Source organism: Hipposideros armiger, unplaced genomic scaffold (assembly GCF_001890085.2).
Source record: "Hipposideros armiger isolate ML-2016 unplaced genomic scaffold, ASM189008v1 scaffold_93, whole genome shotgun sequence".
NCBI lineage: Eukaryota > Metazoa > Chordata > Mammalia > Chiroptera > Hipposideridae > Hipposideros > Hipposideros armiger.
In genome coordinates this window covers 3,125,887-3,150,530 of record NW_017731443.1, presented here as the reverse complement: position 1 = coordinate 3,150,530, position 24,644 = coordinate 3,125,887, and the positions used below count along the sequence as shown (strand labels likewise).

The 24,644-nt window shown below is 57.2% G+C and overlaps 2 protein-coding genes across 9 annotated transcripts in view; one reads left to right on the top strand and one right to left on the bottom strand.

Annotated features, from left to right (window-relative positions):
• Positions 1–3,363, top strand: part of MARK2 (microtubule affinity regulating kinase 2) — a 54,483-nt gene extending 51,120 nt beyond the window's left edge. For all 7 annotated transcript variants that reach the window (XM_019645356.1, XM_019645361.1, XM_019645360.1 and 4 more), the window contains 2 exons: positions 581–625; positions 1,218–3,363. In XM_019645356.1, coding sequence (XP_019500901.1) covers positions 581–625; positions 1,218–1,578 — 406 coding nt within the window. In that variant the 3' untranslated portion in view covers positions 1,579–3,363. The remainder of the gene's footprint in view (positions 1–580; positions 626–1,217) is intronic.
• Positions 3,364–3,549: 186 nt separating this feature from the next.
• RCOR2 (REST corepressor 2) lies at positions 3,550–8,931 on the bottom strand. Of its 2 annotated transcripts, XM_019645133.1 has the most exons (12): positions 8,063–8,931; positions 7,269–7,325; positions 6,889–6,969; positions 6,614–6,666; positions 6,365–6,526; positions 6,134–6,258; positions 5,950–6,019; positions 5,652–5,867; positions 5,188–5,265; positions 4,996–5,053; positions 4,629–4,858; positions 3,550–4,513 (listed from the first exon to the last, which is right to left on the bottom strand). In XM_019645133.1, the coding sequence occupies exons 1-12, from the start codon at positions 8,187–8,189 to the stop codon at positions 4,199–4,201; spliced, it is 1,572 nt and encodes a 523-aa protein (XP_019500678.1). In that variant the 5' UTR covers positions 8,190–8,931; the 3' UTR covers positions 3,550–4,198. The 2 variants fall into 2 exon arrangements, with proteins under 2 accessions (XP_019500678.1, XP_019500679.1); XM_019645134.1 differs by lacking the exon at positions 4,629–4,858 and having other exon boundaries at positions 3,554–4,513; positions 8,063–8,901.
• Positions 8,932–24,644: the final 15,713 nt, after the last annotated feature.

Here is a 24,644-nt window from a genome sequence, read left to right as displayed (position 1 = left end):
CTTCTGTACAAGCAGATGGCCTGGCAGCCTGGCAGGCAGGGGAGCTATCAAAGCATGGGGGAGGCGAGCAGGCGGCCCCAGGGCCCTTCACCCCACCCATTCCCAGGCATATCAAAGCAGTTCCAGAGCTTGGCCCTTTGAGCCTCCTGAGAGAGGCCTCTATCCCCACCCCCCTCCGTCCAAGAGAACTACCGGTTCTAAGACCTGGTACAGTGGCACAGACGACCCACTCACAGCGGGAGCCCTGGCTGGGCTGCTGAGGACACTGCCTCATGCTGTGACTGTGCTCCATGCGTGTGCCTGCACACCCACACCCTTTTCCTCCCCAGCACAGATCTCAGAGAGTGGGGGGAGGGACAGGCCCCGGTGCTGGGCTCCCTGTTGGAAAGGGACAGTTGAGCTGCTAGTGTGAGGTGCCGCAGAGCCACGTCGGCCTGCCAGGTGATAGGCAACTGGCCTTTGGGCTTGGGTCCCGCTCACCCACTGATGGCGCCTCCCTGGATCGCCCTTACTTGGGTCTGCGGCAGCTGAAGGAGCGAGAGGTCCCAGCACTAAACTCTCCCTCGCTCTGTTTTTTGAGGAACCTGAATGAACCTGAGAGCAAAGACCGAGTGGAGACGCTCAGGTGAGAGGGCTGGAGCCAACACCGGCCCTGCCCAGGCCACCGGGCTTGCCACGCACCTCCTGCTCCTCTCCTCCTTCTGCCACCTGGCTCTTCCTCGGGTGTTTCTGCCCTGTCGCCACCCTCTTGGGGGTCTCCCTTCCTTCAGAGTCCCCACACCCCAGCTCAGTAGGTGTGGGCCCTTGTCCTCAGATCTCGGGTACTGTGGAAGCAGGAGCCCTGGGCGCACCTGTTTGTGCCTGGGCAGCAGCTTCTGTCCAGCCTGTGAACTGCTCAGGGCTGTTGAGCACGTGCTCCCCTTTCTTCCCTGATACCCCGACCCTCTTCAGAGGAAAGCATGGAACTGTCAGCCCCACCCCCACCAGGGGCTGGCTTCTCAGCTTATCTGCCCTGAGAGACTGAGGTGCAGGACTGCTCACCTCACCCTCTGCTCCCCGGACCGGACCGGACCGGACCTAACGTTCCCTCTGCCAGCCTGGTTGCCTCCTGGGCACCCTCCCGCTCTCCTCTCTGGTCTCAGGGTCCATGTGCCAGGGTGGCTTCCCGTGGGTGGGGTGCCTCGGGCCTCGCTGACACCACCTCTGCCCTTCCGCAGACCTCACGTGGTGGGCGGTGGAGGCAACGAGAAAGAAAAGGAAGAGTTCCGGGAGGCCAAGCCACGCTCGCTCCGCTTCACGTGGAGCATGAAGACCACGAGCTCCATGGAGCCCAACGAGATGATGCGGGAGATCCGCAAGGTGCTGGACGCCAACAGCTGCCAGAGCGAGCTGCACGAGAAGTACATGCTGCTCTGCATGCATGGCACGCCCGGCCACGAGAACTTCGTGCAGTGGGAGATGGAGGTGTGCAAACTGCCGCGGCTGTCTCTCAACGGGGTTCGGTTTAAGCGGATATCGGGCACCTCCATGGCCTTCAAAAACATTGCCTCCAAAATAGCCAACGAGCTGAAGCTTTAACAGGCTGCCAGGAGTGGGGGGCGACGGAGGCGGGCCCGCTGGACTTAGCTGCTGGGGCCGCCGCTCCAACCCGCCCGGGCGAGACTGCAGAGATGGATTGGCGCGTCTCCCCTGCTGGCATTTCTCCCTGCCCGCCCTGCTCAGTTTTTCTTCCATGTTTGTGGGGATGGGAGATGGTTCTTTCCCCCCACATCTACCCCTGCCCAGATACCTCCCCTTGCCCCTCTCTCCCACAGGAGGCAAAGGAAGGGGAGAGAGGGTGGGGGGGCAGGGCTCCCCCTCGGTACTGCGGTTGCACAGAGTATTTCGCCTAAACCAAGAAATTTTTTATTACCAAAAAGAAAAAAGAAAAAAAAAATCCCAGCGGCCACCTTTCCTCCCTGCCCCATTGGGACAGTCGAGACTGGATCTGTGGGGTTTCCCGGGAGGGTGGCTCAGGGCTGGAACACTCTCAGGCAAGAGTGGTGGAGTTCCCTGTCAGGCCCTCCGCCAGGCCCACTTTGGGCTTCTCCCCTCTTCTCCCCTCCCTCCCCTCCAAGCAAACCACCAGAGGTGGCCTTCCCCTGACCTCAGGCCCCTGGGCTGGAGCCTGGGGGGCGGGGGCGGGGGCGGGGGTGCTGCGCAGCCCTGAGGTGGGCGGATGGGCTGGCGGCGAGGCATGGGGCCCGGCCGCCCTCCACACTGCCCTCTGCCCCCCTTCCCCAGAGCTGGGCATTTCCTTCCACAAGCTGCTGTGGGGACTTTTGTTCCCCTCCTCAAAAGTCTGTGCCATCTTCTCCCACCCCCTCCCAGGTAGAAGGCGGGGCTGACCCCAGGGCTGGGAGAGGGGAGGGGACTGCAGGGCAGATGGGCTCCTGGGCCCCCAGGGGGCCCCCTGGGCTGCTAGTCTCTGAACAGGGACGGGACGCTGGGCAGTCTCCATTATGGGAGAGCCTTTGTCTGAAAGCACAGCCGCCCTCGCCGGTCCTCTTCCCTCCTCACTGCTCCCCATCATTGGCATTAATCTGGGCACCAGCTAGTTCCATAGCAGTTGACTTCCCTCACCACTCATCTCTCGGCCTTGCCTTTTCTTCCTGACACTGTCGCCCCTCCTCTCAGGAGACACTGCCCAGGGCCTCCATGGCCCCCTGGCAGGAGGCTGGATAGGGCAGCAGGGCCGGGGCCTCTGCCCTCCACCTCCAAAGGGGTGGGGGCACAGATAGGCCAAGTGACTCCCAGCTTGCCAACCTCCGTGGCCAGTGTGGGAGTGGCTGGTTATGGGCGCTTGGCTGGTGGCGGCCGCTGCATCCCTTAATTTATTTCTCTGCTGTGTCTGTTCTTGAGAAATTGGGGAAGGGGTCCTGCACAGAGGCTGGCCCTGCCCTTACCTGAGTTGTACATTTTTTTGTGATGGGTTTTATTTTTTATTTTATTATTTTATTTTTTTTTTTGATTTATGATGACCCCACCCCTATTCATCACCCCCACACCCAGGCCAGGCTCCGTGGCAAGTCGAGCCCTTGGGTCCCAGGAAGGGGTCTTGCCAACCTCAGCCCCCTGCCCCAAGCCCGACTTCGGGCTCCGCTCTGACCAAGGGCTCCTCCTGCCCTCCCTCCCCCCTTCCCGCCCTATGGAACAGCCCGGGTGCTCGAGGGGCTGGGAGGGCATGGCTTGGCTCCCAAAGGGGGTGGTGGCCAGGGTGGGGGGGGCTCCCAGGCAAGGTGGCCCCTCCCCACCCAGCCCCCCCCCTGCACTTAGTTTCTCCTCTGGATCAAACACGTAATAAAGAGAATGTTTGGAATCTGAGTTGCCTCCTCCTTTCTTCTCCCAACCAGGCAGGTGCCCAGGCCCCAGGGGCAAGATGTCGCCCCGCCACCTTCCTTGCAGGAAAGAATGGATTCGTTTGGGGCCAGGGGAAAAGCCAGTGCTGGGCAGGCGGGCACACCCTCCCACCCTCATGGCACAGTCAGGAAGCAAAGCCAAAGGTCTGACTCAGTGAGCTTGGAAGGTTTTATTTTTTAAAAACATTGAAAAATAAACCCATGTCTGCATATGTTCCCCTGACCCTCGACCCTCTAAGCTTTTGGGCGGTGGGCACTGGGCACCTTCACAGCTCCTCAGCACTTCCCACACAGCCAGAAGACAGCTGCCCCTCTCGTCTCTGCTGCTGTCAAGCCCCAGGGCACTTTTCTGCCCACCTCCCCCTCCAGCCCCCTCCCCACTTCACCCCAGACTTATTGCTAAAAGAAGGGAAAGAGGAGGAACAGCCAACAGGCCAAAGTGTCCTCCCCTACCCCCCAAGCTACAGTCACTACCCCCTCTACACAAAAGGCAGGGCCCAAAGGCCAAACCCCAGCAGACTAGGAGGCAGCCATTCCAGTCCAATCCAGGAAGAGAAGGTCCTCTCAGGCCAGCTCAGAAGGCCCCTGAGTCCCAGCGCCTGGCTGGGGTGGGGGCAGAGATGGGCTCAGCTGCCAGAAACACCGGCAGAACCCACAGGTCCAGGCTGTGCCCGTCAGCAGCTCTCGTCTTCGAAAGACCCGGCAAAAGCTCTAGTCCCTTCTGTCCTCAGTGAATCCAGACCTGCCCGAAGATATCCAGCGAAGGCTTTCTGGAGCCTCTGGTTGGAGGGCCTCAGGGCTCAGAGTGAGGGCGCTGGAGGCTCCAGAGGGGCTCCAATCAGGGTGGGTGGGGGCTGAGGGCCGGGGCGAGCACTGTGGCGGGAGGCAGCAAGGGCAGGGCGGATGAGAGGTGGTGGGGGCTGGTTGGGGGACAGCCGGGGCTGGAGGAAGCGGCCCTGCTGTAGTGGGGGTGGCTGGCGAAGCAGGGTGGGAGCCGTGGGCAAAGGAGGCCTCAGCAGTGGAGGTGGCTGCGACAGCGAGGTGGGAGGCGGAGGGGGGGGTGGCGCAGGGGGCACCGATCTGGGCACAGATGTTGAGACGGATGTAATCTGGACCTGAGAGGAGAGAGAAGCGTGAGAAACCAGGCTCCACCACACCCTTAGCGCAGCCTAAGGATGGAGGCGGTTCCTCTGCTCTCTTCTCTGAAGGGTTTCTCTCATCCCTTCTCACCTCATCATCTTCCTCTAGGGCTGGGGCTGGCAAGGGAGCCCCTCTCCTAGCCTCCTCCATGGGGACCGGGGCTCCAGGGGCCCCATCCTGCTCCGCCTCCCATTCCTGCAGCACCTCCTCCAGATTGAAGCGGCGCCGGTAGCTCACAAAGAAGGTCTTCACCTGGGTCAGAGTCTTGTTCCCAATCACCTCTGCAATAGCCCCAAAGTCTTTGCCATACCTACGGATGGCTGCAAGGGTCAAAAGGGCAGCAGAGTGTGAATACCCCTTAGAACTAGTTACTTCCTGATCCTTTCCCTCTGCCCCCAGCTCTTTGGAGGGTGGGGAGGTTCCTGGGGCTCTCTGTTCTCCTCATAGTCTAACCCACCTTGTACAGCCAGAAGCTGCTCATCTGTGGTCCAGCGGGAGTTGAACTTAATGTTGGCCTGGAGAGCAAAGAATAGATCCTTTACACTCGAAAATACGGAAATGGAGGCCCTGCTCTCCAAGCAGAACTCCCCTTTCTGCTCTGCCTCCAGAGAGAACCCCTTCCTGAACCCCAACTCAAGAGAAGCCTTACCTCAGGAGGGCGTAGGGGATCAATACCACCCTCCAGGGCTTGGCGGAGGCTGCTATTGGTCTGCTTCATGCTTTGCACCTGGGGAGGTCAGGAAATGAAGGAACATCAAACTCTCTGCCAGGGAGGCTGTCAATACCAGCCTCGCCAGGGTCCTATTTCGGCAGACACCAAGTGCCACTTCCCAAGAAAGCTCTTTGCCACCCACCATCTCATCATCTAGCTCATTTAGCCCTCACAGCCACTCAGTAGGGGAGACACTGTAGTTCACCCCTTGTCACAGACCAGTTGTTTTTTTTAAGGCCCAGAAAAAAATGCCAAGTTACCCAGAAGCCCAGGGGATGGGGCAGGGGCAGAGGCAGGCTTGGCATCTGCACCGTCTCTTTTACACCTCAGCTGCCCCCAGTCCTAGCTCCCAGCTGCTGACTGCCCCCTCTGCATGGCCCCTTCTTTTCTCAGGCCCTCACCTGGCGCTTGAGGGAGATAAGCTGGGAGTCAAGGCCTCGAAGAGTGAGGTTGGCAAGGTCCGGGCTTCCTGACACGGCAGTGAGGCCCTCCGGGCTCAGGTACATGCCCTTGGGTGGGCGCCGCCGGGTTCGAAGTGGGTGGTGGCGGTACTGAGACCCCTGGGCCTCCTTCTTCCCAGGGCCTGGGCGGGCATTCAGGGGCCGAGAGGGCAGAGGCTGCCAGAGAAAAAAGAAGGGGAAGAGTGGTGCAAAAGCCCAAAGAGAGGGCGGGCGGGCCAGAGCAGCTCTAGCACCTCACCTCTCTCTTGGGGTCTCCAGCATCCGGCTCCCCCTCACTTACTGCTCCTCGTCCCTCTTCAAGCTCATCACTGATGATACAGGGGACAGGGAGGGAGTGAGGAAGGGGCCAGTTCTCCCCCTCCACCTGGCCCTGCGCAAGCCTGGCTTGCCCCCACCCACTTATCTCCCCCCTGGACCCCCACCTCTCTTCTTTGTCCTTTCGGCCCCCCAGCCGCCGAGCCTGTCTGTCCATCACGCTGGTCCGACTGCGAGTCTTCTTCCAAGAGTAGTAATACTTCACCAGGCTGGGGATCAGCTTGTCAGGCAGCTGGAGGGGCAACGCCAGAGGCTGGGGCCACCCAAGAGTCTGGGCCCCGGGCAGGCTCGTCAGAAAGGAGGGGCTGAGGAGCGATGGCTGGGGTGGAGGGCTTTACCATCTGCTGGATCCGCTGGAAGCACTTGCCATGGAAGCCAAAGGCCTGTTCAAACAGCACCTTGTCTTCGACTGTCCACTCGTCGGGGAATGGGGTGAAGTTGGCCAGGTCAGCCAGTGACTTCTCCACGTCGTGCTTATGCCACAGGAGCATGCCCAGTGCCTGGCCCAGGAGAAGGGACAACTCAGGCTCAGCCACCCCCGGCTCTGTCCATTCTGAACCCCAAACCCCTATGGGGCCAAGGCTCACCTGCTCAATGTTGTAGCCATGTTTCTCCTTGGCCATTGCAATGTACTTGTCAACTGCAAGGGTGGGAGGAGCCAGGTCTTGGAGGAGGGGTTACAATTCCTAACCCAGGCCTGCCTGAACAGAGGTATGCTCCCCGCAGCCTGAGCCCCAGGGTAGGGATTAAACCCACACCTTAGCCTCCAGCCCACTTCTGAGGAGAGTTGGCCGTTGGATGGCATGAACCCAAGCCCCCAGCTCCCAAGGGTGTGCATGAACCTGGGGTCCCACCCACTCACGCTTGGCATCCGACACACAGTGGTTGGGCGACCACACCAGCATCCCCTTCAGCTCCTTGTTGCTGTAACGAGCAGGGCTCTCTGAAAGGCAGAGGAGCAAAGGAGGGGAGACACTAGGATCAGCCTGGTGGCGCTGGCCTGGACCCATGGCCAGAGGGCGGCAGGGGATGGGGGGGCCTGCGAGGTGAGGCCCAGAGGGAGGGAGGGGCAGAGACCCAGACAGGAAGGCAGAGCAGGAAAACTAACCATGCCATGGGGCCACCCACCCCCGCCCGCCTGTCCTTCCAGTGGGCACCAGCCAAGGGCTCCCCCAGGTGGGGCTCAGGGCCAAGCCATGGGCCCTGCACTCCCCTCCCTTCACAGCCTGTCCTGCCACTCACCAGGCTTGCACTCCGGAATTACGGCCTGGTAATTGGTTCCAACACGGATCATGCTGTCTGTGGAGCCAGGGGGAGGCAGTCAGGACTCCGGGGAAGGAGGGAGGGAGAGGGGATGGGAGGATGTGGCGGGGGAGGTGGCTGGTCTGGAGTTCTCCTTCCTGAGCACCCAGGGCCCCCACCTTCCAGGAGGCTCACTTTTCCCTCATCTTCTCCCTCAGTTACCCTCAGCCATAGAAGGAACTGGAAGAGACCCTGCCTAGTCACAGACTATGGGGGCCTGTGGGTGGGGGGGCAGAGGACAAGGGGCCAGTTTTAGAGCCCAGGGCAGGCAGAGCCCTTTGTTCTGACTGGGGGGTGGGGGGAGGTTGGAGGGCTGCCCCTAGACCTGGACTGCAGCCCTGCAGGGAATCCAAGGCTCCTCCCCACATATGAGCCTCATAGCTCGGCGTGGAGGTGTCTTTCCAGCCCCTGCCCCAGCCAGACCTCATTCCCCTGCAAGGTGGCAAGGTATGAGGGGTCCAATCTGTGGAGGGCAGGGACACCCGAGTCCCTCAGGGACTGAGTAGGGCGCGGCGGGCAGGACCGCCTTCGCCGCAGCTAGGGGCTCAGTCTCCAGATTCCCCGTGCCGGCAGCCCCAGGCTCGGGGAGAAGCAAGGCACAGGCTCCAATCCAGGGCGGACAGGAACCATTGGTATAATACGCCGGTGGTCGGCAACTCCTCCCCACCCCGCCCCGCCCGCCCATCCCGCGCCCCCTGGCCCGTGCGCCTTTAACCCTAGGCCGCGGGGCTCACCGTGCGAGTGCTCCTCCTCGCTGCTGTCATCCTCCGAGTGGGGCTGTCCACCATTGGGCGCCGTCTTGGCCCGACTTCGGGACAGGATCCCGGAGCCCGCGCTCGGCTTTTCCATCACCGAGGGCATTACCCCGCCCGGCTGCCCCGGGGGGCGCAGGAGCCTTCGGAGAGCAACCGGGGGTTGCCGCGCTCGCCTCAAGTGCCGTGCCTGGCCCGGCCTGGAGAGGTCGCCACTGAGGCTACGAGAGGCAGGAGGTCAGCGAGGCTAGGGTCCGTAGGGGCGGGAGCCCAGAGGGCAGCCCCGCGCTCTCCGCGACCCCCACGGGCGAGGGCTCGGAAAAGTTTGTGTAGAAGTGGGGTACGCGGAGGATGAGCGCAAGGTCCGGTGTGGCTGGGGTGGGGGTGGCCGCGCTCGCTCTGTGCGCTCTCCAGGATTGGGGCTCCCCTGGAGAAGTCGAGGCGCCCTGCCCTCGGGGCGCGCGGGAGCCCCACCGCCCTCCTGCCCACGCAGTTCAGTGGGCGGGCGCTGCAGCGCAATTGGCGCCCCCCCCCCAGGTTCCGTGCCTTTCCGCTACACCGGGATGCCCCAATCCCCGGGCGGAGACCCCTGTTCCGACCAGACCCCTGCCTGCGACGGCAGCCGGCGGGGCCCGGGCGGTAGCGGTGGTGGCAGGACGGCGCGCACGGCGCGCGGTGCTGGGGCAGAGTTGCCGCGAGGCGGGCGGAGCGTAGCCGCGGGCGCCGCCTCGCACCCTCCCCGGTGCGCTCGCTCTCCCTCTCCCCGGCGCGCTCGGGCTGCTGCTTGCTCGCCCGCCCGCTCTCCGCCGCCGCTCGCTCCTCGCGCACACAATGAAGCTGCTGGCAGGGAAGTAGTACCGGCTGCGGCCTCAGCACCCCTCCCCCAGCCGATGCCTCCGCCAGCTGAACATCTGGCCCTGGGGTGGAAGGGAGGGCCCGGGGGGCGGGGCCTGGGGGCCGGGGCTAGACCTCCAGGGGGTGGGGTCAGGACCCGGGTGGAGAGCGCTTCCCTCTACGGGCCCCCGGGGCTCCCAGACTTGCCCCTGGGGGGAGACCCCGTTGCCCCCCCTCAGTAGCTGGGGGTCAGCCCCACCCACGCGCACACCGGCCCCACACACCAGTGGGCTCGGGTTACTGCCGCCTGCCCTGGGGGCCCTGAGGCCGTCTGCCCGCCCGCCCGGGTGGAGCCCAGCTTTTCCTTCCATTTCCCTTCCTGCCAAGGAACTCCCCGCCCCCCCTTCCGCAGGGGGACCCCCCCCTTCAGGCGCCCTTGGGGGCCAGAGCGGATGGGAGGCCGGACAAGCGAGGAATGAATTTCTCCAAGAGCTACCGGGCCAAAGCCTAGCTTCTAGTGCATCTGCGGGTCCCCAGGGGTCACCCCGTTCCCTTTAACTGCTGCAGTGTGCACCTCAAAACAGTGACATAAGGGGCTGAGGGGAGGGATGGGGAATGGGAAGTGTAGGGGAAGGAAGGTCTGGACTGCATGGAGAGGGAGGAGCTGGGTCTCCTCCCCACTGGGTTCACTATCACCCCAGCTGGGAGCAGGATCCCCCTCCCCCAGGACAAGCACGGGCAGAGTGACAGACCGGGAAGCGGGTAGAGCGGCACAGACGGAGATGGGGGAGGGGGTGGGTAGAGACTTTCCAAGCCAGACCCAGCCACCCTGCCAGGCACACAAAGAACCAGCACACACACCGGCGGTGGCTCTGAGCCGGCGAGCTGCGCGGGTGCCCGTCCCTGCGGCCCCGGGCACGTGCGGCAGCTCACATAAGCCCTAGCCCCCGCCGCAGCCCCTCCCACCTGGAGCCCCAGACTCCTAGACACACCTCCACCCGGGCACACCCGCTGTGCCCAGACTGAGTCGAGCCTGCACTCGCACGGTCCTCTCCCTTCCCTTCCTCGGCCACTCTGTAATCAGATTCCTAAATTTAGAAGCAACCCAGGGCCCAGCCAGGGATCCCCGCCCCCACCCGCTGCCTGCGGCGGGCCGGCCGGGGTCCTGTGGTCCATGCAAGTCCCGGCTAAGGCCTCCTGGTCCTGGGAGCTCCTGGGGGCTGCCGGGCAAAATCAGCCACGACCCCACCCAGCTGCGGCGCTGTCGGGCCACATGGGGCCACCCTGGGGCCACCCAGCCCGCAGCCACGTTGCCCGCCACACCTCAAGCCAGAGCTACAGGGCCTTTTTCCTCCTCTTAAATCATGGATTGGGCACCAAGCCCCAGGGTGGGGAGGTCTGGACAAAGGAGGAGAATGAATGGGCCAACGTTAGATCCGAGCTAAGGGGGTCTGTTACAAGATGAAAAGAGCCTCCCCACCCTGACCCCTCCTGAATGGCAGGGAGCCACCGTGCCCACAGCACCTCCGATCTTTAGGAAAGCTGTCATCTCTGTCCCCTCCTGCCTGGAAGGCAGCCATCACTGCACACAACCCTCTCCTATGATGGAGATTTCCATCTCGCCCATACCGACCACCCATTAGGCAGAGCCTCAGTTGGGTGCCCCACAGTCCCACCCTTGCCTCCTTTCCATACTCATAGGGTCCAGGGCCCAACCCATCATTCCCAGGCCACAGCATCATACCTTTTCTGGCCGCCCTCCTCCATCCAGTGCTGCCCCAGGTACCCCCAGCCCCTGGGGTCCCTCCTCCCCCAGCATACCCCCCACCACCACCACCATCACCCTAAGAACCTAATTCTGCTCTCCCATCTCCCTAGAGTCTGGAGCTCAGGGCCAGAAGAAGATTCTGCTCTGAGGGGTGGGGGAGGAGGGGGAGGTTTATTCCTTGAAGTTGGAGGGGAGAGTCCCTAGGCCCTGGTGTAATGAAGCTTCTGCCTCGGAGGTGGGACACAACACGGGCAGGGTATCCTAAGAGTTTGGGGGTGACTGTAGGGGCCACAGTATCCAGAGAGAAGGGGTATGCCTAGTGAGAAAATCTCCCCAAGGGGCAATGGAGCCGGGTTAGCAGGGAGAGGGGCAAGGCCCCACCCTCCCACCTGCTGCAGCTGCCCCTCCCCAGCTGGCCCCCTCTTTTGTGCAAAGCCACACAAAGGACAAGGGGCCCGGCCGGCCTGGCCATCTGCTCCCGGCAGCCTGAAGGCTCTTAAAGAGACAGCACCCCCTCCCTGCAGCCCTGGGGCTGTGGGGTGGGGTGGAGTGGGTTGCTCTGTGGGACCTGGTCTCAGCGATACTCCAAGTCCCACCCACTTTTCCCTGGTTCCCCTAGCCCCCAGATCAGGAATCATCCTCCCTCCCCCCCAGGCCAGGGGTGCAGAGGTGCCACGTGGCCAGAAACAAGGGGGTGTGGGAGGGGAGAGGAGAGGCAGCCTGGAACCAGTCCCTCCTCCCCTTCAGCCTTAGGCAGCAGAGGGGCCAGCAGAGCTCTGGAGCTCAGCCCTAGAACTGGGGTCCCTTACCTCCCTGAGGCCACCTCTGAGCGTGGTGAGAGCTGGAAGGCCCTCCCCGCCATTTTCACTGATGAGCTCCCCCTCACCCTTCCTCAGGGAGGTTGACAGCTCCTTCTCTCTGAGGGCTGTGGGCCAGGATGCAAGGCTGCCTTGTAGCAATCCTGTGATTGGGGACACATTTATTTCCTGTGTTTTCCAGTTGAGGAAACTGAGGCTCTGCTCAGCCCCCACACAGGCCTCCACAGAGACCCTTGGCCATGTCTGAAGGCTGCCTCTCTCCTTAGTCCAGATAAGGCTCCTTCCCCTGAGATCTCCTGGGACCAGAGGCCCACTAAGGGCCCTTATCACACTGCTAGGGACACAAGTTTACACTATTTGTGTGATTATTTCTTGTCTGTCTCTTTGCTGGGTGTGGGCAGTGATTGTATCCACCATGTTCACTTTGTGTTCTCAGTGCCTGGCATACAGTAGGTACTCACTATTTACTGAAAGAATAAATGCCAGGAGCCCAAAAAGCCTTTCTGTTCCTTGAGCTCCTCGGTCCTCCCTCTGTTGGGCAACTTGCCTCCTCCCTCCTCAAGGTGAGGCAAAGGGACAAAGGTTGAACAGGGATGCTGGGAGAGAAAAGGAGGGTGACCTTGAGGGAGCCACCGGCCCTCCCCTCACAGCTCCCTCCTCCCAAAGGCAAGGGCAGCTCCAACCAATCCTGAACCCGCATCCATGCCAGACAGACTGGGACTGTCCCGAGCTCTGGCCGCTGTGGTGTGGTGCCTGGGACCCTGGCCAGGCCCTCAGTGGCCACAGCCAAGGGGCTAAGCTTGGGGAGGGAGGCAGGCAGGCAGCCCTGGGGTGGGGGAGGGAGGGTGGCAGGATCTAAGCAGAAACCTGGCTGAGCAGTTGGGGGGAGGTGCTCTCCTGGACTGAAGGCCTGGCGAGAGGTGAAGAAGGGATGGAGATGGTCTTACAGCTTGGAAGGAGCTTGGGGAGCTCCCTCCAGGGCCCCCGCAATTCCCTCAATCCTGCCTAGACAAGAATGCAATTCCTCCGTCCCTCCCCGCAGAGCCCACTGGCTGGCTGTGTGACCCAGAGCGCTGCCCTCCCCCACTCTGGGCCCACTTAGTAATCCCCTGGACTGGCCCACACTCCCACTCAGGGTTGTAAAGAGGCCGCGAGAAGGTGACAGAGGTGACAATCTGGTGCTTGGCACTGCCTCAGCACTGTGGCCCTGCGAGGGCTAAAGGAGGTGAGGCTAGCACATGTGAGTGTTGCTGGGGGAGGGCAGAGCAGAACCAGGCAGGAGGTCAGCAAGGAGACCCCAGGCTTCCTGACACCCACACCGCGGAAATCTGACTCCCTGAGCAAAGCAGGAACTGGGGAGGAAGGGGCAGCAAGATCTTAGTTGAGGTAGACATGAGGAGGCGACAGGGGCTCCCTGGACCCAGGAGGGGGCAGTTTCCAGACGCGGGAGCCCAGGCTGTTTCTCCGGAAGCCGCCAAGGGGACCTCCCCTCGCCTTCACCTGGGCAATAGCTGGCGCCCTCTGGCGGTAACAATGTGGACTGAGGGGTCCCACCTCAGCCGGGCCGCAAATGTTACCTAGGGAAGCTGAGCCTGGCACCCTGGGGAGCCCGTTCTGGGCCAAGTGCATGGGATCAAGGACCTCTGGGGCCGTTTGGGGTTACTGAGCTTTAGATCTAATCCCCAGCAAGTTTCCTTGGCCCAGAGCCAACCAGAACAAAGTCAGGTGGAACAGAAACCCCTAGAGAAATGGCAGGAGAGAGGAAGAGCAAGAAAAAATGCAGGAACGGTACAGGCCAAGGAGCTCAGATCTGAGGTGAGTCCTGGCTTTGCTTCTCGCTTGCTGTGTGGCCTGAGGTGAGTTACCTGGCCTCTCTGAGCCTTGGTCCCTCCATCTCTCAAAGGGAATAAATTGTGACCTCACCTGATTGTTGGAAGAATCCAGCATCATCTCAGATGGAAGGTAATTGAAGCCTCCTTCAATGCTGGTTTCCCTCTGAAGCAGGGGTCCCCTCTTGAGCACCCCAAGGAGGGCTAGAAACCCCTTCAACTGCTCTGTGAGGCAGCCCACGCTCTGTGGACCAGCTGAAGGCCATTTCCACCCAGGGCTCCTGGGTCTGACCTCTGGAACCAAAAGCTTTCTCTGTGACATTGACATTTGACGTTTGACATCCTCCCTTGAGACTTGGCAGTGGCTCCAGATTCTTGCCTTCATCTCTGCAATCCACTGTGCACACCCAACTGGATACAGATTCTTAAACTCTGCTTTGATCATATCCCAATAATGTCCTGCTAAATAATGCCCCATGGTTCCCTATTGCCTTCCGGGCAAAGTTGGAACTTCTCCTCCTTTCTCAGCCCAGTACTCAAGGGTTTTCTAGCCTGTTTCTGATCCAGCCAAATGGGCCTGCTCTCCATCTGCTGAGCCTTACCTGGTGCCCCAGAATGCCCTATTCCACCCTGCAAACCCTGACCTGGCCCACCTATGTGCATGCCCCATGCCCAGCCTGGTCCTTGGGGCTGCTGGCTCCTGCAAGAGAGCTCTGCTCTGACTGGGCACATTCAGGGCTCCCAGGATGGCAGAGAGTATCCTTCCTGCTCCCCATTCAGGCTGCTCCTGCACCCCGACCCCCACCCTCGCCCACCTGCTACATGGCTCTTAGCACATGACCTTGCCTTCCACTTCCAGAGGGAATTGAGGCCATCTGGCAGGAACCCCTCCAAGGCCTGCCCCCACACCCAGAGAGATTCAGCTCCTTCCCTCTCACCTCCAGGTGTAGATGTCACCTCCCCCTTCAAGGCCATCCTCGCTCCCAGGCGCCACATCTCCCCCTACACACACACACACACACACACACACACACACACACCCCACACTCACTCCTGAGCACCTTGATCTTCATTTATCTCCTCTCCTCCCTCATTATTATCTGTCCCTTAGCACGCCAATCTGCTAAGTTCCTCCATCCTAAACCCTCCCGCCCCCCACATACACGGACACATCAACTCATGCAGGCAACCCTCCCTCCATCCATGTTCACTTTTAGCTACCCCTTTCAACTAAAGCTACTGCTGCCTTTTCTCTCTTTTTTTTTTTTAAAAGCTGGGCTTCTTAAAAGAGTTGTTCGCACCCCTCCATCCTTGTCCTCACCTCCCACTCACTCCCCAACCCACTGCAGTGCCACTTCACCCTCTGCCACTCCTCAGAGACGGTTCTTGACAAGGTCACCAGTGGCTGTTATCTGTAAACCTGAGAGACCTTTGGCAGGCACTGGATGACTCCCCTGGTCAGGACTGGACAGCAAGGGCCACCCCTGCCCCCAAACATCAGCTCCCTGCTGCCTGCCCTCCTGGCTGTCTCCAAACCTTACTATTGGTCCTTCAGGCCCAGTCCACATCCTTAACTCCCTGAGCTGTGGACACGCCAATCTCCATCCCTAGCCCATAACACCACCTTGGGCTTCAGACCTCCATATTCAACCAACTGCTTTCTGGACATCCGAGCTTGGTTAGCTCCCAGATACCTCAAGCCCAGCCTGTCCAAACAGATTTCAGCCTCTTGACCCCTCATTTGCACTTCCTCCCAATTCCCCTTTAAATGGTACCCAAAGCAGAAACTTGGGAACTGCCCTGAACTCCTCCCTGTGCTTCACTTCCATGTCTTCAGTCTCCAATTTCTGTTAGTCCCCTCCCCCATAGCCACCCCCCTCACCCATTCCTGAAGCAGCCTCCTAGCTGGCCTCCCTGCCTCCTCTCTTGCCCTCCTCTATTCTATTCAACAGCCATTCAAAAATCCAACCTGATCAAGTCAATCTTCTGGCTCCCATTATCCTTGAATTAAGTTCAAGTTCCTGAGCATCACTTATCTCCTCAAAATCTGGCCTCCTGACCTCTATTCCCCCTTAGCCTTTCTCCTCTGAGGATCATTGTGGTGCTGTGGGGTTGATCCCACCCCAATGCCAGCCTTTCCCAAGACCTTGGACACCGTGACTGGTTCAGGCAGTGGACCAGTGACTTAAACTAGCCCAATCAGCATGTTACAAATATGGGACAAAGGCCAGGAAGCTGAGCCAGTTGGTGGCCATCTTTGATCCTCAAGGAAAGCCAACACTGTGGAGAGCACCACGAAGAGATGGAAAAAACCTAGTTCCTTGGTGACATCATTGAGCCACTGGATCAACTTCATCTGAAGCCACTGAACCTCAGAACGGTTTAGTCATATGAGCCAATACATGCCCTTGATTGTTTGAGCTGTTTGATTTCAGTCTTCTATCATTTGCAACCACAGCCTCTGAAATAAGACATCTGTTGACACTACCCCACTTGAACTTATGCTTTAGACACGCTCAACAACCTGCCATTCCTGATAGCTGGGAAGTGCTCCTTCTTTCCTCTTGACTAATCCTCATTTGCCTTGCAAAATGAAGCTCAGCTATCACCTTGCCTAGGACATCTGCCCCCTCCCATCTCAGCACTAGTCACACTCTGTTGTAACCACCTACCTGTTTCCCTTTCTGTTGTCTCCTCCAGGCTGTGAGCCCAGAGAGATTGGGGCACCTGTCTTACTCACCTGTGCATCCCCGCTCCTCACACAGCTCCACAGCAGCTGGCACACAGTAGGTGCTCAAAAAATGGCTGCTGAGTGAATCGGCCTCAGGTCTCCCAAACACCACCTCCTCAGGAGAGCCCTCCTAACTGTCCCCAACCCTTCTCACTCCACAGGTACCTACAATGCCAGGTCCAAGAAAATCATATCTCCTAAATCTCCCTTGATTTTACCAACATATTAGGATCTCCTTGAAGGCAAAGATTTAGAATAATAATGCAAAGAACCAAGTTCTTATGATAATATAACAGCCAACTTCTTTGAGTGCCTGTTATTTTTTCACAGCTACATCTTCAGGCCCTAGATTAGTACAAATACATAGATTTTTTTCAATAACTGTTGTTGAATAAACTAGTGAATGAATAAACAAACGAATTCATGCTTAGAGGTACCAACCACTGTGTGCAAAATGCGTTACCTCCGTTATCTCATTTTCCCCACATTAGCTCTATGAGGTAGTTATTCTAATTCTTTTCATTTTACAGGTGAGGAAATGAGACTTCAGAAGGTGACCTGCCTGAGTGGCAGAGGTGGGATCAATCCCTTATAAGCTGATGCCAGAGCCCTGTTTTTCTTTTTGTTTTTCAAGATTTTTTTATTGGGGAATTGCGGGAGGGGAACAGACAAGTTGCCATCTTTTTGTTGTTCGGTCTAGTTGTGGAGGACGTCGCTTCACTGGCCCATGTTGGTATTATCATTGGGTTCTTCCTGGGTGAGGCAGATCGATCGCCGGGCCCTGGACGGCAGCTCACGGCAGCTCTTGGCAGCTCACGCTGGATGCCGGCTGCTCACGCTGGTTGCCGGCTGCTCACGCTGGTTGCCAGCCACTCACGGAAGCTTTACAGCAGCCCACTGCAGCCCCACTGCAGTCTACGCCATCGCCAGTGACTCATGGCAGCCCAGCTCCAGGTCGAGCTGTCGTTCACCATCTTAGCTGCAGAGAGCGCAGCGTCACTGGCCCTAATGTGGGATTCAAACTGGGGCCCTGCTGCTCAGAGCTGGCGTCCCAAGCCAACTCTTAACCAACGCCCCACTCTGCCGGCCCCCAGAGCCCTGTTTTTTCATATCCCTGTGACCCCATCCTTTCAGTGAAGATGCATTTGGCTCTTCCTTTACTCAATGGTGCTTTGAGGAAAGCAGACATTTTATTATCCCTCCTAAGAAGTGTGGAGGTTGGTGGTCACCACGGACAGCGCTCAGTGGTCATCAAGGCCTCAGGTTCTTCTCATCTCTCAGCTCTGCCTCTTCCATGTATCAGAAGATTTTTCCTCATCGCACTAGGTGGCTGCAGCTCCTCCGAGCATCCCACCCTGGGAGCCCAGTTTCCAGAGTGGGAGAAGAGGGACATAGGGCAGAGGCCTTCTCTCTGGCATCTCTCTTTTATCAGGAAGAAAACCCTTTCCCAGGAATCCCTGAGCAGGCCCATACCCCTCAAACTAATCCCCGCAAAGAGGCATAGGATTCTCATGCTGGGATTGGACCCACCAGGTCTGTGCTCCAGCACACCTTCCATGACATCCAGGGATCTCCAGCCATCACCTGAGCAGAACTAGGCTCTGTTAGCAAGGAAGACGGAAGTACGGCTGTTGGGTAGACAGGCAACCCTGGCCCCTGCTGCCCACTCCATCCCCTTGACACAGTGTCCTCCTTGCCGCAGAGCATTTAGAAATACAGCAAGTCCCCGATTTACGAACGAGTTCCGTTCTGGGAGAACATTCGTAAGTCAGATTTGTTTGTAAGTCCGACAAAATGAGTCTTATACACCTTTTTTTTTTTTAAGATTTTTTAATTGGGAAATTGGGGGAGGGGAACAGCGTTGGGGAATCAGGGAAGGGGAACAGACAAGTTGCTGTCCTTTTGTTCTTGTGTCTAGTTGTGGAGGACGTCGCTTCACTGGCCCATGTTGGTATTATCATTGCACTCTTCCCGGGTGAGGCAATTGGTCGCCGGCCACTGGATGGCCACTCATGGAGGCTCATGGCAGCTCACGCTGGCTGTCAGTCACTCACGGTAACTCATGGCAGCCCCACTGCATGCAGCCTACGCCGTCACCAGTGATTCACGGCAGCCCAGCTCCAGGTCGAGCTGTTGTTCACCATCTAAGCTGTAGAGGGCGCAGCGTCACTGGCCCTCATGTGGGATACGAACTGGGGCCCTGATGCTCAGAGCTGGCGTCCCAAGCCAACTCTTAACCAATGCTCCACATGGCCGGTCCTTATACACCTTTGACACAAATATACAATGTAAAGCATAGAAAAACCAAACACACACACACACAAATACTGTAAATAAACAATTTTTACTTTTACAGTTACCTTAAAATAGTGGTACAATACAGTACAACTGGCATATAGGGGATTTCATGGAGTGACCTGACAAGAGCAGACACGTAAGCTACTTCTGTGACTTGTTCACATCTACGAATGTTCGTAATGCGAGGTCCCTTCATATCTGTGAAAATTTGCAACTCGAATGGTTGTAAGTCAGGGACTTACTGTACTTGTTGGCTAAACTACAAACAAGAGAAGAGGGTGGGAGGGTCTCTTCCTTGGCCGACGTGGGCTCTGAGCCTGAAGCCATGGCCCCATGTGCCCACCTTTCCTAAGTTGAGAACCAGCAAAGAGAACAGCGGCTCCTGCTGGAAAACGGGCTCATTGGGCCCAATGGTAAGTCCGCAAGGACAGATAACCTGGAACAGACAGACAAGTTGATGGATTTTGAACTGTTTGTAGGTTAGATGTATTCAGTCATCCATTCAACAAGCGTTTATTGTTCATCATCTCTTCCAACTCCTCCCTCTCCTCTGCAAAGTCTTAACCAGCGGTTTTGGCGGGCAGATTGTCTGGAGACTGCGGATGAGGACTCTGATCTGCACCTTGCTTCCTCAGAAAGGATGCCAGGAGGGATTAGTAATGTCTGCCATGGGCACAAAATGGGGGGCAGGGAGGCAGAGGGAAGGAAAGAAGCTGGGAAACAGAATCAATTATGGGCAGAAAGACCTTGGCCCTAATGAGGAGGTCTTGGGGTGTGAGAGGTTGAATGCTGTCCTCCCCAAAACTCATATGCTCAAGTCCTAACCCATAGTACTTCAGAATGCAACCTCATTTGGAGATAAGGTCTTTCCAGAAACAACCAAATTAAAGTGAGGTCATTAGGGTGGATCCTAGTCTAACACGACTGGTGTCCTTATAAGAAGGGGAAATTTGGACTCAGACAGTCATGGAGGGAGAACGCCATATAAGCACGAAGCTGGTCATCTACAAACCAAGGACAGCGGCCTGGACAGATTCTACTCTCACAGCCCTCAGGACCCAACCCTGCCAGTCCCTGGATTTCAGATTTCTGGCCTCCAGAGACAATAAGTTGCTGTTGTTTGAGCCACTCAGTCTGGGGTACTTTGTTACAGCAGCCCTGGGAAACATATATGGGGCAATGGCCTCTGGGCACAGGCATCTGTTCAGATTGGGCATGACTTAACTGGACTAGGCCCTGAAGAGGCTGAGGGCCCCAAAGCCAGGACATCTCAACCCTCTCCCACCGTTGGGCCCCTTTTGGGGCCTTGGTTTTCCTGGTTGTCAAGAAGAGAGACTCGGTGACTTCCTGGTCCCTCCCAGCACTGACAGTCTAGCAGCCTCTCACCTTCCTGAGGTCAGTGAGGCCAATTGTCACCATTAAATCCAGCCACCAGTTGTCTCTTGTTGACTTCTAGTGCCAAGGGTGCAGCCTGAGGACCTTGAAGATGAAAATAAACATGAAATTTAATTGGGGCCTTGTATCAGCTATGCAGTAATAGTGCTGCCTAGCAAACAGCCCCAAAGCTCCTGTGAATCAGAATCTCAGGAGTGATTTCACAGGATGGCTCTGCCTCCAGGGCGCCCATGAATTTGCTACCAAGATGTTGGCCGGGGCTTTAGTCATCTTAAGTCTTAACTAATATGGGACAATCGTCTTCCAAGGTTGCTCACTCCCTGGGTTGCAAGTTGGAGCTGGCAGTTGGTGAGAAGCCTCAGTTCCTCGCCATGTGGACTTGTCCATGGTGCCACTTGTGCGTCCTGACAGCGTGGTCCTGGGGACAAGGGGTCATGAAGAAAGAGTCTTATACTTTGAGCTTGTGAAGGATGGAGCCTTGGGAACATATTAGCTTTCCATGGCTGCCATAACCAAGTACCACAAACTGGATGGCTTAAAGCAGTAGCAATTTATTTTCTCACACTTCTGGAGGCTGGAAGTTCAAAACCAAGGTGTTGGCAGGGTTGGTTCCATTTATTTATTTATTTATTTATTTATTTATTTATTTATTTATTTATTTATTTATTTATTTATTTATTTATTTATTTATTTATTTATTTATTTTAGCTGAGCCATCCTGCCACCTGTTGGCAGCTCAGCAGCAGCTCAGCTCGGGCTGGGACTCAAACCACTGTTGCTCAGAGCTCGCACCAACTGAGCCACTCGGCCGGCCCAGGGTTGGTTCCTTTCAGAGGCTCTCAGGGAGAATCTTTCCCATGCCTCTCTCTTGGCTTCCGATGGCTCCCAGAAATCCTCTGTGTGCCTTGGCTTGAGCTGCATCACTCCAACCTCTGCCTCTGTCTTCACATGGCTACCTTCCCTGTGTGTGTGTGTATGTCCCAAACCTCCCTCTCCTTTCTCTTATAAGGACATCAGTTACTGGATTTAAAGCCAGTCCTAAATCCAGGATGATCTCATCCTGAGATCCTTAATTTAATTACATCTGCAAAGACCCTATTTCCAAATAAGGTCACATTCACAGGTACCAGGGGTTAGAACATCAATATTATCTTTTTAGGGAACACAATTCAACCCGCTACAGGAGGCATCCCCATGGAGGGGCTGGCTGAGGCCATAATGTAGTATCTCCATCTGTTTGGGCTCAGGTGTCACTTCCTCTAGGGAGCCTGCTACCTCCCCTGTGTACTCCCCAGCACTTATGCCTGTCACCATCACTGCCACTGTTATTCTTCAACTACCATTTACTGAGCATCCGCTCTATGTCCCACACCGAGCTGGGTCCTAGGGGTGCAACAGTTAAGGTTGCCAAATTTAGCCTACAAAAATACAGGACACCTGGTGAAATCTGAATTTCAGATAAAGAATGAGTTTAAGTTTATGCCATGTCTTGTATCTGGCAACCTAAGAGCAGCAGAGGAGAGAAGCACAAGTCTCAGCTGCAGGGAGCCTGCAGTCTTATGGGGGAGATGGCAGGGGTGAGTGACCTCGATGCTGTGTGACATGGGACAAATAAAGCATTGGGAGTCCGCAGGAAGTGTGCCTGGGCTAGCTACATAAGAAAAGTCTTCCGATGTTTAAGCTGGTACCCAGGGGTGAGGAGGAAAGGGGGTTTCAGATGAAGGGAACAGCAGGGCCAAAGGCAGGTGTGGAGAAAGGGTCCCGGGCCAGGTGGGCAGCGGCTGAACACACAGCCCCTAACCTCTAAACACACAGCCCCTAACCTCTACGGGAGTCCAGAGCCTCCAGAGCCTCGGAGGGCTTTAAGTGGCCTGACCAGATGTGCATTTCAGAAAGAAGGGAATGTGTGATGTCACAAATGCCAAGGAAAGAACAGCGTTTCAAGGAAGAGGGAGTGAATAACAGGCCAGATGTTGCAGGGAAGTCCAGGGACATAAGAACCCAGATGTGTCCTTTGGAATTAGCAAAACTGCTGGAGGCATCGGAGAGAGAGGATCCAGTGGCGGCGGAACCGAAACTAGCCGGCAGCAGTTAAGGAGTTAGCGGTGTGAGAAGCAAGGAAGTAGAGACAGGGTAAGCCACTTTTTCCATAAGTTTTTAAGCAGGGGGGAAGCCCAGCACAGGCTGGAGCTGGAGAGGAGCAGGGCTGAGGAAGGCTGGGGGACGGAGGGAGGACTGCAGGAAGGACCCTGAGGGGATAAAGCCCTGGGCCGGTGGTTGGAAGAGGCGGGTGGGGCGCATTCAGGTTCTTTCGGGGAAATCAAGGGACTCTCAGGGCCAGCTGATCACACAGTGCAAAGCTGCCTCTCCCTAGCTGTGCTGTGACACGACTGCGGGGGGGCAGGGGTAGTCTCCCAAGCCTGTTCTCCTGCTCAGAAGCCTATGCAGAGCACATGGTGGCCCCATGCCTCTGCTGAAAAAAATGAATAAATGAATAGTTGGGAGCAGTTGAGGGCTCTAGAGTGAGAGGAGGGCAAAGTACAGTGTTTGGGGGAGTGGCGCCTTGGAAGGAAGGGGAGTCCGGGAAGGTGGTGGGAGGGGTACAGGGCCTCTGAGAGAGGGGGAGGACAATGTCCCTGTCCAGAAGGGTTACAGGAGGAGAGTGGAGGAGCCCCCACCTCCAGGCCCCCTGCATGGGAGCTGGAGGGAGTGTCTAATGAGGCAGTATAGACAGCCTTGTCAATAGGGGCAGATGTTTGGCAGGAAAGGGAGGAAGGGAGGGGTGGGGCAGAGGCAGTGAGGGTGCGGAGATGTACTTTTATACTGTTGGAGGGGATTCCTTTCCTGCCCCAGGCCATGCCAGGTGCTGTCCACCATTCCATCTCATTGAATTCTCATGTAATTCCCATGGAAGAAGATGATGAAGATGATTGCTATGGGTAGTCTCACTGTAGAAATAAGAAAACTGAATCTCAGAAACTCTAGGCCCCTTGCCTAAAGTCACAAAGCCCCCGAGTAGCACAGAGGGAGTTTAAACCCAGGCTAGTCTGACTCCAAAGCAGGCTCTGTCCATTATCCCAGTAGACCTGACCAGGGGAGAGGCCATGATTGGGGGCAGCCTCCAGGGACACTGCTGTGGGGCAGGAATAGGGGACTTGGGCCTTCTCAGGTCTCCTTGGGCCCTAGATGATGTCACCTCCTGGAGGGACTACTGAGCTCACCTCCCAGGCCTTGTCTGGTGTCTAGCAAATTCCAGGAGCCTGAGGGAGGGTGAGCGGACCCAAGAGTAGGGAGTGGCAGAAGAGACAGGGCACAAGGCAATCGTGGTGGTGGGCATCTGTTCCTGAAAAAGCTGAAGTTCAATGTGGGTAAAGAGAGAAGCCAACACAGGGTGGAGGACTGTGCCGGGGTGGGGGTTGGGCCTCATTCCTACCTTCACGCTTCTCTGACTCTGCAAATACTGTTCCCTCCCCTGGAATCTCCTTGCCTCCTCCTCCTCCAAGGGCAAGTTCAGATGTCCAGTCTTTCCACTTTGGCCACCCTTCTTCTCCCCTAAGCTCCCTCTTTTGGTCCTCAGAGTGCTAGCAACCAGATTTTCTGACTGAGGAATAGCAGACTGAAGGTTCATTCTAGGCTACTTACATCCCTTACATGGTCTCATCCGGCCTCATCCAGCTTTAAATACCATCCATATGCTGACTGTGCTGAAATTTCTCTCTCCTGCCTGGACCTTTCCCCAGAGTTCCAGACTCTGATTACGCCACATCTCCACAATGAATATCTAAAACACATCTCAAACCAGACATGGCAAAAACAAGTCCTGATCTGTCCCTTTCCCACCCCCACCTGGTTCCTTGCAGTCGTCCACATCTCAGTTGAAGCCACTCCATTTTTTCAGTAGCACAAGCTAAAAACCTTGAAGTCATCTTAACTCTTTTCTTTCCTTCACACCCCACATCCAATCTGCCGGCAACTCCTGTTGGCTTGACCTTCAACACACATTCAGGTCCTGATCCCTTCTCCCACCTCCACTGCCAAGCACCACCACTCTTGCCTTGATTAGAGCAGTGGCTGCTACACTGCCCTTCCTTTGACCTTGTCACTACACTCTTCTCAACCCAAAAGCCGGATGGTACTATGAGCTCATAAGCAGCCCTATTGCTCCTCCACACAAATTCTCTGATAGTGTCCAAGCTCCCACTAGCCTCAATCAAAGTCTTTCAAAACCTACCAGCCCTAAATGATCCTCTCCTTGCCTGTATGATTTCACCTCCTACTACTCTGCTGGCCCATTCTGCTCCAGCCACACTTTACTTACTTCTTGTAGTTCCTCAAACATTCCAATTATGCTTCTGCTTAGGGATTTTTGCACCAGCTGTATCCCCTGCCTGGGATGCCCCCAGGTATCCTCATGCCTTGCCCCCTCACCTCCTTCAGATCTTGATTCAAATGTCACCTCATGTTTGCCTTCCCTGAGCATCTTAATTAAAACTATAAACCCTGGGCTGACCGAGTGGTGCGTTGGTTAAGAGCTGGCTTGGGACGCCAGCTCTGAGCAGCGGGGCCCTGGTTCGGATCCCACATGGGGGCCAGTGACACTGCCCTCTACAGCTAAGATGGTGAACAACAACTCGACCTGGAGCTAGGCTGCCCTGAGTCATCAGTGATGGCATAGGTTGCAGCCCTTGCTGCAGCGTGCTGCCATAAGCAACTGTGTGTGGCCAGCAGCCAGCGAGAGTGGCCAGCATCCTGAGTGAGCTGCCAAGAGCCGCCGTGAGTGGCCGTCCAGAGGCCGGCGACCAATTTGCCTCACCCGGGAAGAGCACAATGATAATACCAACATGGGCCAGTGAAGTGACGTCCTCCACAACTTAGACTGAAGAACAAAAGG